Source organism: Haemaphysalis longicornis, unplaced genomic scaffold (assembly GCF_048455015.1).
Source record: "Haemaphysalis longicornis isolate Haplotype H1 unplaced genomic scaffold, Haemaphysalis longicornis Haplotype H1 scaffold_9, whole genome shotgun sequence".
NCBI lineage: Eukaryota > Metazoa > Arthropoda > Arachnida > Ixodida > Ixodidae > Haemaphysalis > Haemaphysalis longicornis.
The window spans coordinates 13,057,452-13,076,307 of NW_027526460.1; the positions used below are offsets into that span (position 1 = coordinate 13,057,452).

General features: G+C 47.5%; 3 protein-coding genes across 3 annotated transcripts in view; 2 read left to right on the forward strand and 1 right to left on the reverse strand.

Moving 5' to 3' along the window:
- The window catches only part of LOC144152014 (sodium-coupled monocarboxylate transporter 1-like), a 37,543-nt gene extending 34,169 nt beyond the window's left edge, over positions 1–3,374 (forward strand). Inside the window, exons 15-17 of the mRNA XM_077683199.1 lie at positions 2,135–2,232; positions 2,319–2,431; positions 3,206–3,374. Of these exons, the coding sequence (XP_077539325.1) occupies positions 2,135–2,232; positions 2,319–2,431; positions 3,206–3,280 (286 nt within the window). The 3' untranslated portion in view covers positions 3,281–3,374. The remainder of the gene's footprint in view (positions 1–2,134; positions 2,233–2,318; positions 2,432–3,205) is intronic.
- Positions 3,375–4,433: 1,059 nt separating this feature from the next.
- Positions 4,434–17,333, reverse strand: Faf2 (Fas-associated factor 2). Its single transcript, XM_077683201.1, has 12 exons — positions 17,198–17,333; positions 16,750–16,818; positions 15,802–15,902; positions 15,279–15,397; positions 12,800–12,829; positions 11,640–11,740; positions 8,210–8,295; positions 7,670–7,761; positions 7,261–7,438; positions 6,824–6,995; positions 6,320–6,463; positions 4,434–6,172 (listed from the first exon to the last, which is right to left on the reverse strand). Exons 1-12 carry the CDS (start codon positions 17,252–17,254, stop codon positions 5,993–5,995), a joined length of 1,329 nt encoding a protein of 442 aa, XP_077539327.1. The 5' UTR covers positions 17,255–17,333; the 3' UTR covers positions 4,434–5,992.
- A 120-nt stretch (positions 17,334–17,453) lies between these two features.
- On the forward strand, positions 17,454–18,412 carry LOC144152017 (BRCA2 and CDKN1A-interacting protein). The gene has a single exon (XM_077683202.1). It carries the CDS (start codon positions 17,530–17,532, stop codon positions 18,388–18,390), a length of 861 nt encoding a protein of 286 aa, XP_077539328.1. The 5' UTR covers positions 17,454–17,529; the 3' UTR covers positions 18,391–18,412.
- The last annotated feature ends 444 nt before the right edge of the window (positions 18,413–18,856 follow it).

Here is an 18,856-nt window from a genome sequence, read left to right on the forward strand (position 1 = left end):
TTCTAAATTTAGTGGAACTAGTGAAGCACAATGGATGCAACGACGGGACAACCGTAGGCTAGGAGGTTTGCAGTTCAGAGGTTCAAAAGCAAAAAGAAGGTGGATAACTAGGTGCAAAGACGAAAACATTCAGGGGCATAGAACAAGTTATGTTGAGATGGGTCGTGGGAAATCAATAGGAGAGGCCTTTGTACTGCGCTGTAATTCTGCATAGCTGATCATCCGTGAAAGCAATTCTTTTAGAAACTAAAAGCTAGCTAGGACAGCCTCTGCACAAACTATAACAAACTCTAAAAACACACTGCTGAGTCATGTTGGTGTGCATAAGAGGTGTTACATTCTACCCAGCATCTGAAAAAAGGCGAGTTGGTATGGCTCATTGACTACGCTGAATTAGTATTCTGTACCAGAGCTGAGCAGTATCGCGATATACTAGGATATTGCGATAGTATCTCAGAGATACTTTTGAGTATCTGTATTTCAGTATCGAAATACATTTGAAAAACGTGTTTGTATCTCAGTAGCGGAATGCTTTCACGGTGTTGAATGTATAGCGATGTTTTGGCACGTTTGAGTATTTTGCTACATTTATTCTCGTGGTGCAGAAGTCGTCTGCCCCCTTTTTTTTTTTGTTCGGTCGGAGTCATACCGCCTGCTTTCCTATACCCTCTTTCAGTTTTACATCTCCTGGCTTCCTTCTGCGGACGGCAGTGTTAGCTTGAAATGCACTTATGAGGCAGCCAGGTAGATAATTGCCACCCCAAGGCACATGTGTGTTCTGGCAATCACACAAATGAAAGCGAAGAATTCAGCCAACCGAAGCACTGATAGGACGCATGTCGGTCAGGCACCGTAGAAAAGAAACTGATCGCGATGAAAGGAAAGGTAGAGCACAGATCTGTCATACTAGACAGCTGCCTCTCGCGCTTGCAGAAGCCGTTTTCTGGGCTCTTAAGGATGGGAAATGAAGAGGCAGTAACTGCATCGTGCCCACACCCACACTTCAGGTTGTGGTGGACCTGAAACAAAGTTGCGAGAGCTTCAGATTTCGAAATATTGCTCTTGTGGGCTTAAGAATCTTATGGCCTGCATCATAAGTACTCGTGTAACGAGATGTCATCAGTTACAATGAACCAGGGCTGCTCCTACTTTGAAGATGAAGACTTCCTGACATCAGAACAGTCAGAGCAGACGCATGTTCGAGCCCAAGTCTTCGAATACCTCGATGACCTGAGTAAGGATTTCATCACGCAGCAGGCCTTTCCTGCCACGAAGGTGGTGTTTGTTCGATTAACACAAACTTATGCTCTCCTGCAGCGGTAGAGAGATTTTCCTCGTTTGCGATCCTCATGCTCAGACCAAATTGACGCAATCTGGAAGACAGCTTGTTTGAGAAGCTGCTTTTGCTTATGTGGAACTTATGTTGTTTTCTTGAGTGGAACGTGAAGTTATATATAATTCTCTTCAAGATTCAGTTGTATTAGTGATTCAATTTTCTGCATGCATAGAGTTAAAATACCGAATTCTTCACAAAAATGTACTATTGTAACATGTCGCCAAAATAGAAACAGGTATTTTAGTACCTGCATCTTTTATCTGTATTCCGGAATATTTTTTTCTTCTCTGCCTGCAAATGTATACTACAAATATCCTGCTACGTCAAACTTGCATGTGTCTTAATATCTGTATTTCAGGCGCCCAATGAATGTACTGCAACATTTGTAGTATTCCAGAATACATTTTGAAGTATCTCTGCCCAGATTTTTTTCCGAACACGGCATGAAGGCAGCTGTGCGATGATGTTCCTGCGATGGAAACAGGGTGAAATATATGCACCGTCCAAATTCAGTGTTCTAAGTGTCCAAAGCCATTTTTCATCCACTCAGCCACCTCCGAGCTGAAAGGCCGCATTGCCACAATGCAACATGACACCCCCAGTCCCATCAGTTGACGTCTGTCTCTGAAGCATGTTGAAAATGTTTGGTGGGCATATACTGCTGCCTACCTTTGCTCCTCCGGAGGAAGAGCCAAGATATGACCATTCCTACCGCAAAAACTTACCATTTTGCTACAGTGCTGTCGCACGTGCTGCAAAAAACTTGACTACACTTTGTTCCGACCTGTTTTTTTCCAGTGGCATGGACCGGCTCTACCATATATCATTTATGTGGATTCATTTCGTCGGCTTCGCTACCTCCATGGCAACATCACTGGTCGTGAGCTTCGTATTTGGTGAGTGGTTCATTCGTTGCAGTTCGTTGGTCGAATGACTGACTGATTGGTTTCACCTCATCACTCCACCTTTGTTCAATCAACAGACCGGGGAAGCACGGAGGTGGTGGATGCCAAGTATCTCTCACCATTGGCAAAGCGATTGTTCACCAACACAAGGGACAAGGAAGCAGATGCTCATGTTTTATGGCTGCCCAAGGTGAGTGATCAATTGACCCTGCATACCTTTTATATTTGAATCTACTTGTATGGATGGATATTTGCTTTGTGCTGAGAAATACCAGGAGTAGAGGTGGGGAGGAGGGGGCATTCAGTGTTTTGGGTAATCGGAGTTGGTAGTCGTCAGGTAACGACTATCAATTCTTTTTATACATTCACAAACAATGCTGTAAGCACAAACAATGCTGCAAGCTTAGCGGCGACAACGTCTGCTCCCACCTAGGTATTTTGCAAGACCTCAGCATAAAAATAAAAATTGAAAAGATAATGGAAGTCTAGATGTGCATACCTCCTCCTGAGGTTCTTGTTCTAAACATGTTTTATGATTGTAACACTTCGATTTTTTTTTATAACTTTTTCACTCTCATTACCATGTCCCTCCCCTAAAACTAAATCCTGGGACCACCACTGGACCAGCACAAGCCACTTCTGAAGCTCCTTGTAAAAACACTAATTTTTTCAATCCAGTGAGGCACTTATGGCTATGGAGTAGCAGTTTGTGGAAATCTTGTTAGTGAATGCTGTGCTCTGTAGAAGCCCCAAGTACCAACAGCGATGGCTGTACAGACACGCCACTCCTACTCGCCCAGTAAAGGCGAGACTGGCTACACTTCAGCGAAATTGCCTAACAAATTAAAAATGGCTGTTTTACGGTATGTTAGCAATGCTATTCTCCTTTTGGTGGCATGGTCCCACCTCCCCGAAATTAGCCAATGAAAGTGCCGCTAACTCTACCATGCATCTCCTTTCGCAGCACAAGACACAGCCCGAGAAAGTTCTGCAAGTCCACAGGGAGAAACAACCGATCCTGCCAACAAACAAGGACTGAACTGTCACCAGCAGGCGCACATTATTTAATCCCTTCCCCAACGCAGCCATTGATGCGAAATAGGCGACTTTGTGTAAATAAATATTCAAAAAATCATCGCAACACAAGCCCACAATCCAGTCAATGCACTGTATCAAAGCAAAGCTTCAATACCGTGCCTGTAGGGCAGACGTTATCTGGGGTTTTTTGTATACGTTTGGCAAGCCTTGCACAAGCTGTGGCTGTTTACATTTCAAGGCGAAGAAAAACCTCATCATGGTTATTGTATGGTAAAAAAAAACGGCCGCTGCTGTAAGTCTTCATCAGAAAACAGACGTGCGATACAGTGCGATTTGAACTTGGGTATCCACTGTGTTATCTCCACATGTTGCCAGCAGCAGAACACAAGTTGCTGTTGTTGTGCTTTTCTTCGTGGCACATACCCACTTGGGGGATTGGCAAGAAATCGGGAGCTTTGAGCGGCCAATGAGCCCGCTTCACAAAATTCACAGAAGTATGAATTGGAAACGTCGTAGTAGTAGAACAGTGCATGCCATGACTCTAGAAAAGCTGTAGTACGTGCCAGTCTGCTAGCTGACAATTTGCACCAGAAAACACAGAAACGAAAACAAGGAAAGAAAGCAAAGACGGTAGCAAAAAAGACCAACGGAACTGAGAGTGAAGAAAGAGAACCAAATACAGTGTAGCAGTAAGAAAAATTGGTAAAAAGTACCGCCGGGCTTTCTCATTCGAAGCACGTAAGCATATGTAAATGCCCCCCCCCCCAACTTCATCCCAGAGACATTTTTTCTCGAAGCTTCATATCCGAGCGAAGAAATACACTCACATAAGGACATGCAAAGCAGCTTTCAACTCCGCTCAACTTAAACTGAGCAAAGGGCTTACAAATAAAGGGTTCAACTTAAATTGACTACGGCTCAGCGAGCCATGGAATGGAAGTTGACAGGTGCAACATTAAGGGACAAGAAGAGAGCAGAGTGGGTATGGGAACAAACGCGTGTTAAAAACAGATTAGTAGGGATTAAGAAGAAGAAATGGATGTGGGGAGGGCATGTAATGCGAAGGCAAGATAACCGTTGGTCATTAAGGGTAACAGAGTGGTTCCCTAGAGAAGGCAAGCGTGGCAGGGGGCAGCGGAGCAGTGGCAGTGAGCTCGTTATTTGGAATCAAACTTCACATCTTTCTTCTTTATTCAAGTAAAAATCAGGCACAACAGCTGAGCTCGTGCTTGCATCAATAACAGCGTCTCCTGCGCCTACAGACGCCACACAGCCTAACCTTCCTCTTGGAATTCTTGGACGTACATTCGTATATAAATTATTCATTACACTCAACTTGGTGCTGGGCGACCGCAGGAAGCAGGGGTCAAAAGCCAGTCATCACAACTGACTCAAAGTAGATCAAACAAAGAAGCATCTGCCTGAGAATAAACAGCAAGGCGGCAGGCCCATTGTCAGCTTTGTTCTACACAGCAACTTATTCTCCAAGGGAAGAATAAGAAAAAGTAATCAGTTCATTTTTACACTTTAGATGAAGCCGTGAATACTTAAATAATAATACAAAGACTAATCTAGCACAGTTACTGACTTTGCCATTTAACAACAGAAAAGGAAATGATTTTTTTTTTTACTTGGCAGTCACTTGCCTGGTAGGAAAAAAGAAGTGTCAACTGACTGCGCTCAAGCTTGCAGGCGCCATCAAAAGTGAACGTCTTGAGAATGAAGCCACGCAGGGCAACGAACATGTAATGCTGTAACCGGTTGTGCACATAACCCTGTTCCTAAGCTTTGCATCTTCGATTAAATGTATGCACAAATTTAGAGCAGTAAAAAAAAAAAGAGAAGAGAAATAATTGCAAAGAATTTAGAAAGACTTCTGCTTTCAGCTGTGCTAAGCTAAAGCAGGAACTAAGCTGCCGTGGGCAATTGAAGACAGTTGGTCAGTGGGGCAACCAAACGCGCAAATGCATAGAGAATGTCAAAGGGTCGTAATTATAGTAATTCATGTGTCGCAGATAAAGGTAAGCCACTTTATCCCTTCAAGCAGCAAAAAAAAGAAAGAAAGAATGAGGCCCAGCACTGGTCTCAAACAGTACGTCAAGTCCCGCAAATACATTTCGGTCTCGCCAAGTTTGAGGCTACCAACAGATTTTAGTGTAGCTTCAAAAAATGCAAAAAAGAAGGGTAGAGAAAAGAAAAGAAAAAGAAAGACGACTCAAAGCAAGCTCTTGTGCAACACAAATGCTCTTCCCTATCAAGCTTGTGTGCTCCTTGCCTCACAACATGTAACAGTAAACGTGATGCATGAAGAGAGAAGGTCCGCTGTAGAAGGCTAGGATTCGCACTCACTGATGCTCATTTCATTGCATATTTAAGCAATGAAACGAGAAATAAGGATGATGAGAGGAACTAAAGTTGACAATAAAAAAAAGCAATAAGATAGGGAGACTCAGAAGCCTGCAGCCGCAAGCAAAAACGACGACTCGGTGAATTATCAACGCATTGAATGCTGACTTTCCCCAGTTCAGCCCCAAATGACCAGCTAGGAATCCCCTAGCTCTACAGCCCATCTGATGACAACCACCGGTGCCCAAAAACAGTGGAAGATGAGCCCGCTGCTCTGTCTATCCCCACCGGGCTCCTTGCTCGGATGGGGGGGATTGACCACAGCGGGCGACTGGAGAGAGAGACAAAGGGGGTGGTGGCGCAGCCCTCATGCCTCCAAGTCGTGGACGAACAGGGTCTCGGTCTTCCCCAGGCCCAGCTCTGCGAAGCTCGGTGGCTCGGGGCACTCGCGGGTGGGCTCGCAAGGCAGCGTCCGCCGGGGGAAGTTGGTGATGATCTCGAAGCTCTCGGGGGCGTCCGACTGGCAGAAGACGTAGAAGTACAGGTACTGCTCGGAGGAAAACAAGAGTGGGGGAAGGGGAAGAAATCAACCCATTGCGGCTTGCTGAGGTGATGTCGAGGGTGCAGTTGCAATGGTAAAAACGTCGCTAGCTCACATCCTGTTTTTGCAAGATTCAATGGTACTGGCACAAACCTTGAGTGACTGTGTCCGCCTAAACCGCCTCTCGAGACGAGTTCCTGCCGGCAGCTTGATCACCAGGTGGATGCTGTGCGGGTCCGAGTCCGGCGGCTCCTCTGGAATTTGGTCGACCAACTCGAGCTTCATTCGCCGGATCTCCTGCAGGGACAGCATCACCACTTCACAAAGCAACTAGCCACAAACAGCTCAAGAGACACAGGATGCAAAAGTGCAAAAGCACTGCCACTTCCTACTAAACAACGAGATTGCCACCTCTTGTTCAGAGCCTAGGGATGACCACCTCCTGCTGTTCAAGCTACAAAGGTGACCAATCTTTGTCCAATCACACGCTTGTCAAAGCTATGTCATAAAAAGCACAGCCAGACCTTTCCAAGACAACCACCTGAGAGCACTTCCCCCACTAAGCCCAGAAACAGCCCAACAGTGAACGGCCTCTCTCAGTTAAATGACACGGCGTGCAGAAGTGATATCCAGAGGTTGCCCGAAGGCGCCCCTTGCCTCTTTCCTGCGCTGCTCCTGGAGGGCCTGCTCCTGCTGTCGCTGCGCCTCCTCCTCCTGCTGCCTGAGCTCCTCGAGCCGCCGCCGCTCCTTCTCCTGGTCGGCCAGCAGGGACGCCTGGTACGCTTCGTCCTGCTGCTGCCGCAGGCTCTGCGTCAGGCTGCGCTCATCCCTGCAGTCAGTGCACACAGGTGAGCGCGTTTCACACTGTCGAGAGAAAAACCTTGCACCAGCACGGCATCATTATACTACAAATGGCCAGTGTCCCATTACTTTCCCCCCTCAAAACCCTTGCAAGATAACATGCTGTGACATAACTGGGTGATGCTTGTGCCAACCAAATGTCATAACGCTGTTGCTGACAAGCCGGCGCTGCCTTGAAAGCTGGTCTCGGTTACACAAACACCGTTCACCGAAACAGAGATCCCAGCGGTCACCTCTCGAGGCGTGCGGAGATGAGGGCAGCCTCGTTGTCGGCCATGATCTGCTGCAGGCGCTGGATGAGCGTGTCTGGCTGCATGAGCCCCTCCAGGCGTCCCACCACCGTCATGCGGTGCTCCCGCAGCACAATCACCGCCAGGAACGGGTACGTGTTCTCCCGCAGTGCCTGCGACACTGCATGGCCACAAGGGTGCTCCTCAGCAGAGCACGCTTTCAGGCATATCTGAGAACCACTGGTCTAGGCACACGGTTAAAGGTGGACGCTATCATCCAGCAGTGCCACTAAGACAAGGCATAACATACTGGTTACATCTGTTTGCACTGTGCTCTTTACAACAGAGGTCGGGACCCTCAAGGAGCGGAGGGAGCGCTCCCGGAGAGGGAAACAAGAGCAGTGCCACTTGCCTCGGTAGCCCTCCGAGTAGTTGACGGAGCAGGCCCAGAAAAGCATGTTCCCATTGATGAACTCGATGAGCGGCCGGTACGACAGCACATCCCTGCATTGTGTGTACATTGCACTGCTTGTCAATAACAGGCCCAAAACACGCTAAATGGCTTTGAATGCCACTGGTAATAGCCCTTAGTGGGATACTGTTCCCTCAAAGGCACATCTCAAGAGCTACAGCGTGAACAGCAAAAGAACCAATAAATGGTACACATGTTCACAGCAGGACCTTTGCAAAATCGGCACAATCCAAACACTTTTAAGTTCCATGTCTAAATGTGGAGGAAGACAGGAGACAGCAAGGTGAGTTAGACCAACAAATTTCCTGCTCTGATCTGATGCTGACTTGAACCAACTACTCTCAATAGAGTCAAAGTGCTTTGAGCTGCTGCAAAGAAACTTTCAATTACAAAGCTCCCGGCTATCAATATGAGGCAATTAACATCACGACACCTGACAGAGTGAAGCAAATGCTTCAGTGAGTTTAGAAGCAGACTTACCTGCAGAAAGCTGCCGTGTCCTGGTGGTCGTCACCGTGCAGGTAGATGAGAAGGAACCTCAGCTCATGTTTGGCGTCATTCAGAGCCTGGAAAAAAATGGCCAACAATTACTACATCCCTAATGCGAAATTTGTGTGCAATGCAAACTGCAGTCTTCTCGATCCCGGCACATAGCTGCTGCGTCTCAGGAAGTTATCACGTGATCAGCAAACGCACAGCAGCGCTCGCTACTCTGCTGTTTCTCGCAACGTGTCGCCCCTGCTGAGCATGTTGTAAATCGTTATCCAATGTTCGAACCTCCCGCACAAACGTCACATGGTTCGGATGGGGCACGCAATGAGGAGGAGCAAAGAGAGAGTTGCTCTTTCAAAAAGAAAGGAGCAACGAGAAGGACATCGAAGGACCTATGTACGTACCGTATTTACACGATTGTAAGTCAACTCGAATGTAAGTCAACCCCCCCCCCCCAATCACATCCCTCCAAAAAAAAACTAGTGCGGCTTAGAAAATTGTATCACAATAAGAAGCTCTTCTGTCAACTACCAATAACCCCATACGGCGGCTCTTTTATCAATGATCGATGCTCCCACAAGAGCCGTGCGCTCGTGGTGCGCGCAGTAGATGTTAAAAAGGAAAAGCTTTTGTATAAGCACGTGGAATAACCATGCGCTGTGGGTTGAGTGGGAAGAACACATTCGCTGCGAGATGACAACCACTGAAACAACCGGCAGAGGCCACTGCCGTGCGATACCAAAACAAACAACATGGCAGCTGACGGAAGCGGCCGCACGCGATTACCTTTTATTAGTGAGTACGTTACTCGCATTTGTGGGCATACTGGGTCTGGCTACGGGACAACAAACGACCCCGGCTAGCCTCGTTAGAGACGTTGAGCGACGATGTCAGCTCGACGCCCGGAAATGACCCATCCAAAATGTCCCAGAGAGGTACGCGGCGTCCACAAGGGAGACGCCGCGACGGGTTCGACTCACCGACACAGGCGACGACAGGCTCCAAAGGGCCAGGACGAACCATGGGGTTTATTGGCCGAGTCGTACAGTGCATAATAACGCCAAGACCGGGTTAAGAACTACACTGTACCGACACGCGTCCGATCGGGGCCAAACAGCGCCCGACCGGCCGGCGCGGCGGGGAGGAGACGAGCCGGCCGGGGGCATGGAGCGCCCCGGTATCCCACTCCCTTCTCCTGGACGTGGGGCGGCGAGGGTGCGATACGATCCGCGACCCCTCGCGTTCCCTATACCCTATCCTCCATCTCCTCTCTGAGTCCCTGGAGCCAGAGAGGCATCCCGAGAGCTCGCGAGAGAGCCGACCGAGACCCGAGAGCCGAGAGCCAAAAGAGAGAGCCGCGAAACGTGCGCGTCCGGTTTTTAAGGCGCGAAGGAGAGGAGGCCGGTTCCCGGGCGAGGAGGAGCGACAGCGGCGGCGGGACAGTCGGTGCCCGCCGGCGCGTCGGCCCGCGAGGTGACGTCACGTGCGCGGGAAAGCGCGCTCGTTCGAACATCGCGCTCGCGGGAGGAGGAAAGGGGATCGAGCGGATCCCCACACATTCAAGAAGTGTTTTGTTCGTTTCTAATAAACAAAATGAGTATTAGTGAATCCCTTGATTCAATGCACGGCGCTAACGTCGCCACAATAATATCACATTGTTCAGTACACTTCCGAACGCGATGGTGGGAAGTTAGTCGCTCTAAGTACGGTGGACAAAGGGCACAGATCGGGAACGCCAACTTCCAAAGTCGGCATCACCTTTATTGACGTCAGAATGTATGCACTGGTAAATTAATACGCTACGCTTAGACCAGAACCATGGAAACGAGGGTGCAAAGCTGTCCCCACCTCGAAGCCCACCCCATTTCCCGTTTCTCTTGCCATTACTAGCAGTACGCAGTTCGATATCGATTCTAAATCGACCCCCCAACATTGGATTGTCAAATTTGAAAAAAAAAGAGGTCGACCTACAATCGTGTAAATACAGCACATCATGCAGCACATGCCGTGCTTCTGTAGCGCTTCCTGGGCATACCGTTCTCTCCCTCACACTCTCACCACACTTTCCTCCTCCGTTTTCCTTCTGTCCTCGGTGTTTCCTTCGTTCGCTCGGTTACGAGACCAGCCAAATTGCCAAACCACAGTAGCAAATGCTTAAGTGCTGTGCACTAAAAAATAAATGCATTCATCACCGATGTGGCAGGGAACCCCCCTTGGCTGCCCACAGCAGCCGCGCACTGGTAGCTCGGCAACCCAACCACTACACTTGCGTTGAGCCCCACACTTAGACGACGAGCAGCCAAACGATGACGTAAACTGCTAAAAGATCACAATTGTCGTCTTTATAGACACGGTCAAAATGCAACACTGGTTGGTTGTAGGGTTTAATGCATCAACGCAACGCAGGCAATGAGGCGCGCCGTAGTGGAGGGCTCCGGATTAACCCTTTGAGGGTCACGGCCGTACATGTACGGCATCGGCAAACGCTTTCAAAATGGTCAATGACATACATGTACGTCATCGCTTGTATGTTTAAAAAGCGCGCCTTTTTCGCCAACTTCTCTTGCTTGGCAAGCCAAATTTTTTTCTTGCACCGATGGCTCTTTTTTACATTTTTTTATATTTACTTCAGCGGCGCGTTGGCTATCACTTGCACATCCGCTTGCACATCACCCACTGGGTACCCGGGTGCCTCTCGCTTCTTGCGCCTGCCACAGACCAAGGTCGCCTGCGAAACTGATGAGTCTCTTTTCTCGTTTTTTTTTTTTGTATTTTATGAGCGGTGCGCCGTCTATCGCTCCCGCATCCGGCCGGGCGCGCCCGCGCGCGCCGTCAGGCGCGCAGCGGCTGGTTTCGTTATCGTTCTCCGGGCGCTTCCCGCTTTTGGCGTCCGCGAAACTGATGTCTATCTGATTTTGATTCACTCAAAAGGTGCCGGCTTCTTACTCTCTCGTTCTTATTTAGAATTTCTTTTGTGTAACGCCATAATAAACCACATGTATGTAACAACACAAATGATTTTTTTGTCACTTTACGGACACCCCAAAAAATTTTGGATTATTTTTTCGCGATATAGATTCGTCCATAGAATTTAAATCAGCAATAAAAAAAATCGACCCTGGGGGGACGCATTTGGCGAAAAAATTTGACCCTCAAAGGGTTAATTTTGACCACCTGGGGATCTTTAACGTGCGCTAAAATCTTGTACACACGGGCGTCTTTGCTTTTCGCCTCCATCAGAAAAGCGGCCGCCGCAGTCGGGAATCGAACCCGCGTCCTTGTGCTCAGCAGCACAACGCCTTAGCCACTGAGCCACCGTGTCGGGTCAAAGAACGCAACACTAACTACAACTGAGCGTTTCTGAACGTGTCAAAAGATGTGTGGCACGCGTGAAGGGAGCGCAGGAGATTGGACACACCTGGCTGTAGGTGCCCTGGTAGAAGACAGGGTGACTGCTCCCGTATCTGTTCTCAAACTCCTCGATGAAACTCATCACATCCACCAGGGGGTCCGAGCCCACTGCAACCACAGGGGGAAAGAGCAAGGCACAAGCATGGGGTGGCTGGACTACCATTTAGTAGCATTGCATAGCTGTTTAAAACAGCAATTTAACTAGTACAGTTTCTGCTAAAAATACAATGCAGAGGTACAAAAAAATAAAAAGATCCGGAACTCAAAGCAAAGGCAAGAGTTAGCAAGAAATATTTTAAAAAGTCAAGAAACGTTAGGCAGAACAGCTTAGCATCCACACATATAAATCCGTTTGTTAAATCATCAAATTCATACAACCAGATTTCGGATTAGGTGCTAGGTTTGACATGTTAGATACAAGTCTCAGACTACTCTCCAAAGAACACAAAGTGAGGCAAGCCAGCTAATAAAATTAAGCGAGAACAGCTTAACAACAAAAAGCTGACAAAATTAACATGTGAGAAAAAAGGGCAGGGGTAATATATGATTACTTTAGGCCTCTTGCTAACCTAATTTCCTGAACTGCATTTACAGTGTACACACTAAATTTAAGTAGTGTGGTTAAATTATAAGTAATAAATACTAACAAATGCATTAACTCAGCTGCAGCTCTGTCCTTCAAAAGCATCTAAGACCAGCACAGCTCTATTTAATACGAAGACATGCTTCCAGCCTCAACTGGGCTTCGTTATCACAGCATAAGTTTGCTTTTGTGCTTTTCCTTCAGAGACAAACAGCAAGGATAAGCAGCTCTTGTCAACATGCAAAGTCAGCGTCCCAGTTTCCCCAGAACAGATTCTGAAAACTTAAGAGCAACACATTTTTAGACAAGATAGCAGATATGGGTTACTAGCCACTGGCAGACACCAGGAATTGCCCCGGTTCAAACATTGCTGTAAAGGGTGAAACAGCCACGGCCAAAACAATGACACCATTTCCCTAAACTATTAGTTCAGAAGAATAACAACAACTGCCAAGACCAAGCACAGACAGACAGACAGACAGACAGACAGAGAGAGAGAGAGAGAGAGAGAGAGAGAGAGAGAGAGAGAGAGAGAGAGAGAGAGAGAGAGAGAGAGAGAGAGAGAGAGAGAGAGCTCTCCTTACCTCTCCTGGGCCCAGGCCATATGAGTCGCCCTGCAGTAAAAGGCCATTGCAAACAGTTAACACCTCGTGAAAATTTGCATTTCTAAGAGTTACTATGAGAAAGCGCCTAACTGCTACCCCAATAGCAAAAAAAATTCCCCCGCATTTCCCCGAGGGGGAGAATGTGAAAGTGCGAATGCACGGTTGTCGGCCCGCTTGCGGCGCTTGCGCTCGGCCCCCGCAGCCCACCGCCTCGCCGCCTTCTCTTCCATCTCTTCCATCGGGTTTGTAGTATCACGTGTACACCACGCAGTTATCAAGCCGCTATAACGCCGCTGAGTCGCCAACGCACGCCGCTGACGACGTAGTTTGAATGCGTTAAAGATATAAGGCGCCACTGACACCGATATAAGCGTCGCGTCCGTGGCTTATTCGGTAGAGCGTCGGGCTGCGGCCCGCAAAGTCCTCGGATCGAAACCTGGCGCCGGATGCTGTTTCTTTTTTAAATATAGAGGAGCACTGCGGACGGCGACGCCGCCGCCGACGCCGGCGGTGGATGGTTTGGGGTCGCTTATTTATTTATTTATTTATTGTACCTCAAATGCCCCGAGTAGGGGTATTACATGAGGGGTGGGCAGATACATCAGTTAATAAGGTGATCGATGAAATTCTTGAATTTAGTAGGGTCGGAGTGTTGGATGGCGTCGGTGGGCAAGCTGTTCCAGTCTTTGGCTGTTTGCACGAAGAATGAGTGCAGATGGGCAGATGTACGGGCTGCTGGAGGATAAACAGCTTTTGCATGGCTAGTGCGGCATGACGTCCGGTGGGCGGGTGTGATAGCAGATGAAGGAGGCAATGCGTGGTAGAATTTATGAAAAAGGCAAAGGCGAGAGGTTTTTCGTCGTGAAGCTAATGTTTTAAGGTTGGCGCGGCGTTTGAGGGCAGATACGCTAGTATGATGTGAATAGTCGGAGTAAACGAATCTAATCGCACGGTTTTGAACGGCTTCAAGTGTGTACGTATGATTAGATTGAAAGGGGTCCCAAATTGGGCACGCGTACTCTAGCTTAGGCCGAACTAGTGTAATGTAAGCTTGGATCTTTAGTGAAGGGGGAGCAAGTTTTAAATTTCGTCGAATGTAGCCGAGTGCACGGTTAGCGTTGTTAGAAATATGCAAAATGTGCGATGACCAAGAAAGATCGGAAGCTAGATTGATGCCTAGGTATTTATAGGAGTTAACAGAAAGAATTGCGGAACCGCAAATGGAATACGTAAATGTTTGGTGTGACTGCTTGCGATGAAATGAGATGAGTACAGTTTTTTTAACGTTCAGGCGCATTAACCATGTTTCGCACCATGTTTGAATGAGGTTTAGGTCGGACTGAAGGATTGCGGAATCGGAAGGATGACGTATAGAGCGGTATAGAACGCAATCATCAGCGAATAATCTGATATTGGACTGAATGTTAGTAGGAAGGTCATTAATGTAAATCAAGAATAGCAGAGGGCCGAGAACAGTGCCCTGCGGAACTCCGGAGAGAACGGGGGACATATCTGAAGCAATGTTGTTGGCGTAAACAAACTGTTGGCGGTTAGTCAAAAAGTCACGGATCCAATCGAAAATCTGAGGGCTTAAATTTAGGCGGGATAGTTTTAAAAGCAAGCGTTTGTGTGGAACTTTGTCAAAAGCTTTTTCAAAGTCTAGGAAAAGGGCATCTACCGGTGAGTTAGTATCCATGCTAGAGCTGATATCATTCACAAATAGCGCGAGTTGCGTGTCACAGGAAAGCCCTTTCTGGAAGCCATGTTGGTGAGGGTGGAAGTGCATTCGCACTTCCACCCTCACCAACATGGTGGTGAGGGTGGAAGTGCATAAAGTGCACTTCCACCCTCACCAAGCCATGTTGGTGAGGGTGGAAGTGCATAAAGTGCATTCGCACTTAAAAGTGTCAAAGCAGCAGATTTGCAGGTAACTTTTCAGAGATTAATGCTACCTGTCATTTGTTTCCAACAGCTAGAGCCCTTCTTTAGATGAGGGACAGTGTTTTTTGGCTCGGGCCCAAGCACTCCTATGGCTATTCTAGGCACAGCCATTGAAGAAGCAAAAAAACTTCATACACAACCACTCACTTTAACTTGGCAGGGCCAACTTTGGCAGCACAAACTCCCCTACACATATACCTTCTGACGAATGTTCATCAGCATGCAGTAAATGAAGATAAGTACTGTTATGCAAAAGCCACAATAATATGGCAACTTTGCGAAGTCAACTGATCACACTAATGATGTCAAAGTTGTTGCACATGAGAGGTGAAAACCAGTGTCAGCAACTTTTTTACGTTACATCCAAGATATGCAAATGACCATCATGTATTTCTATCGCTGCTCTCACCATTCTCTCTTACAAGGCTGTTTATGTCTAATGAGCAACTTTTTGAAAAAAGAAAGAAAAGCTGACAAACAGAAACGGTGAAGCAGTTATAAAGGCTGCACCACTTACACGCAAAGCGCATGATGTTTACAAAGGTGTTGTAGATGAAAGAGAACGGGAAGGTGATGATAAATTTGCCCCATCCAAGAAGGCCGTTTGGTCGCCAGCTCTGGACTGAATAAAAGAACCTGGGGGGAAAACGAACAGGAGGAAAGAGCTCAGCCTTTTCATCAAAATGCCTCTTACTTCTGCCATACATGGAGTAAAAAGGAGTAGCTGCGTACTGGTACCATTCGGTACTTCTCTCACACAGCAAGAGGTACACAACTGTTGAGGGGATTGCCACTAGAGCTAAGTAGGCAGTAACAGATCATCACAGCAGACATAGTTTCTGAAATATAAAGAACTGCTTTGGTGGAGTGCGCAGCAGCCTACGTCAACACACTCTACGAGCAAGCTGCTTTTGCCCAACAGCACGTAACTAGATGCACATGCAACTACTAGGGCAAGCAAAGGCCCTAATGGGAGAAAATCTAAAAAGCAAAAAAGGCGCCTTCCAACAGCTCTTGTAAGTATCAAACAGGTACGCAACCTTTGGTCGGCATGGTCGACCACAACCGATGGTTGTCGACTAGAAGAAGAGTAGACGGATGGGGAGCCTTCTTGGATGTTGAGTGTGTCTTGGACAGCAACCTGCATCGTGCAAACAGACAAGAAATTGCAAGAGTTTCTCGAAGAGAAGGTCCAGGAGATGTGAAGCAGATTTGGTTGCTTGCTACACACTTGTCACTTGAGGTTCACTAGGCAGGAACGTTGCAACAAGTAACAATTTCAGTGATGACACCAAAACCGACTACGAGGTAGATGGGTAGGCATGAGCAGCTAAGATTGCACTGGACTGCTGTAAGGACAGTGACAAAATGTATGGGAGGTGCGGACTTACAATCATACAAAAATTGTGACTCAGCATACTCCCAGATTGTTTAGCATGACCAAACTTGCTCGGGTTATATGTTTACACGCGCAGAAGCTTACGAGAAAATTTTCTTCAAGAAATGCCCCTTAAAACTCATTTAGACCGTTTTCCCCCATTCAAAACGGCTGTTGAAGAGATTTGCATCACATCACTCATTTTAAAGGAGTAATGGCTTAGACTAAATAAACCCTTAGCTATTGTAATGCCGTCATGGTTGTCGGAAGCGGCACAATTTTTGCCAGGAGAGTTACAGCTGTTTTAAATAACAACATTCCCGTCTTACAAACTCGTGCATTCGAAAGCAGAATTCCATAACATTTTCGCGATTTTGCTGCGAATTATTTATAATACACGTGAACCTTGCCAGCTTTACTGCCGCGGTAGCTTAGGCTCGAAGGATAGAAAGGGAGCTGATAGCGGCTTCATGAAATCGGCGTCACAAAACGTGCCCCAAGAACGCCATTGGCGGTTGGTCAGTAGCTGCTTCGCAAACAAATAGCGCACATGTACACAACACCGTTTCGAATAATGATGAAACAAAGTCTGGACTCGTGTAATTCTCACCTCAAGATCCCAGTTGTGCCTTGTAAGTATCTCCCGACATCTCTCGAGGTCCTCAATCATAGTGAGATCCTAACGAAAACAAACAAATTCAATGCATGAAAGTATTCAATGGGAAAACGCTTACAGGTGCAAGCATGTGCTGGTTTTGGTTCCTGTTCCGCTGTTATAAACACGTTTCACCATTACCGAGTGCTGTCATATTCCAAGACAATGCTTTAAATGCACGGCAAATTGGCAGCAAACCCAATAAATGACACTATGCGGCCTAAACGAAGTACAGGTAAACAGTTTGTAACTGTTTGGGTGGGAATGTTGATATGTCGGGGACGCCAGCCTTTTGCTACGTGGGTTCCGGCAGAATCCTAAGGAACCAATTGCATGTAACAGAGCCCACTGCACCTTAAAATATTCTTGACAACACCACACTTAAATACACAAAAGAACTTACCTGAAATTGCAATAGTTTGTCTGTTTGCAAGGCTGACAAGTCATTGCTTTCCGCCATTTTGCTTACAATGGTGTTGGCGTCACCTGGCGGCAAAACAAATTTCCGTCACTGAATTTTGCCCAAAGTTTTGGTCTAGATAGTCTATAACAACGTTCAAAATTAAATGAAAGCAAAAATATTTTTCTTTCTTTGTTAAATTTAGTTTAATTTTGTTTAAGTGTGTTTTAACCAGCGCGCTGAAATTTGATGCGTCACTCTTGGCACTCTTGGCGCAATGTAGCAACCGCTTTCCACGATGTTTCGAACCTTGTAACCATTCAATCTTGGAAGAAATGGCGATGTCGAAGCGCCAGAAGAGATTCGGTGAAGATGAGGAGAGCGATGCCTCAGACCAGTCCCAAAACGAGAACAGTGACTCCGAGGAGGACGAGTTGATCGATACCGAGGTAAATGTTGACTTCGAGGCGCGCACGCCCGACGACTCAGACTACCACGGCATTAAGCGGCTGCTGCAACAACTGTTCCTCAAGGCACGTGTCAACCTGTCGGACCTCACAAACCTCATTCTCGAGCGCAACTTTGTCGCCAGCGTCATAAAGCAATGCAACGACGAAATCGACGATGACGAGGAGTCTATGGAAGACGAGGACGAGGACGGCGTTTTCGGCGTCATGAGTGTCGTCAATATCACCGAGACCAGACAGCGCGAATGCGTCGAGCAAATCGTGACTCTCTTGCGCGAACAGTGCCGGGCATCGGCCAGCGGTCTGGCGGCCAAGTTCGGCGAGTACTTCACCGAAGAAGGCTACCAGCTGGGGCTGGTGATCAGTGAGCGCTTCGTCAACATTCCGCCGCGGATCTCCCTGCCTCTGTACGACGCCCTGACGCGAGACGTGGAGGCCGCCAAGGCGGCCGGCAAGAAGTACGACTTCACTCACGTGCTGCTCATCTGCAAACAGTACAAGCCGTCTGAGAACGACGAGGGCGCCGTGTTCGCCAATGCCGAGGAGGAGCTGTTCGAGGAGGACGCCGAACTGCAGTTTGAGTACAACGTGACCGGAGACGCTGACACGGCAGTCGCTGGCGACTGGAAGGAAGAAGACAAGGAGATGACGCAGATACGCAAGGTCCTCGTCATTCCGACAAGCAAGTGGGGCCGCATTATGGACAAGCTGAAGAATGTGTTACAATAAAAGGCGCGCTGGTCCACTTGGACGGCCTCGTTCGGTGCCCTTGCTTGATTACGGGATTCAGGCATGGCTGGCCGAGCTTTGCCACAAAGTCCGTGATTAAGCCGAGCAGATAGTAGAAACTAGCCAGTGAACGTGAATCATTTCCTCAGTAGTGGCTGCTTTCCATTCCAGTCTTTGCCGTGTTTACATAACTTGCACAACGGGACTATTTCATTGTCTAACCTTCTTTACAGCGCTCATCACTACCTTTATTTGCAACGTTTGCAAAGTAGGCGTGCAGAGGGAATAATTTGTTACCGAACTCTGACGAGAATGTGCTCACGAAATGAAATTGCAGTTGACACCCGTTAAAACAAGTGCAGCAGTTAGTTTGCATCTATCTATCCATGCACTTTGTAAAAAAGGGAAAAACTTTCTGCTGGCTAGCAGCGTCAGTTTCAGCAAGCAAAATTTAGTAATCTGATCT

What these genes read in the sequence shown, in the direction of transcription:
- LOC144152017 (XM_077683202.1), top strand. Translation starts at nt 17,530, where the DNA reads ATGGCGATGTCGAAGCGCCAGAAGAGATTCGGTGAAGATGAGGAGAGC.
- Faf2 (XM_077683201.1), bottom strand. Translation starts at nt 17,254, where the DNA reads ATGGCGGAAAGCAATGACTTGTCAGCCTTGCAAACAGACAAACTATTG. An exon ending in GTCGACCATGCCGACCAAAG is followed by an intron (nt 15,398 to 15,801) that starts GTTGCGTACCTG and finishes TTTTCCCCCCAG; the next exon opens with GTTCTTTTATTCAGTCCAGA. An exon ending in AGGAGCAGCGCAGGAAAGAG is followed by an intron (nt 6,464 to 6,823) that starts GCAAGGGGCGCC and finishes CTGTCCCTGCAG; the next exon opens with GAGATCCGGCGAATGAAGCT.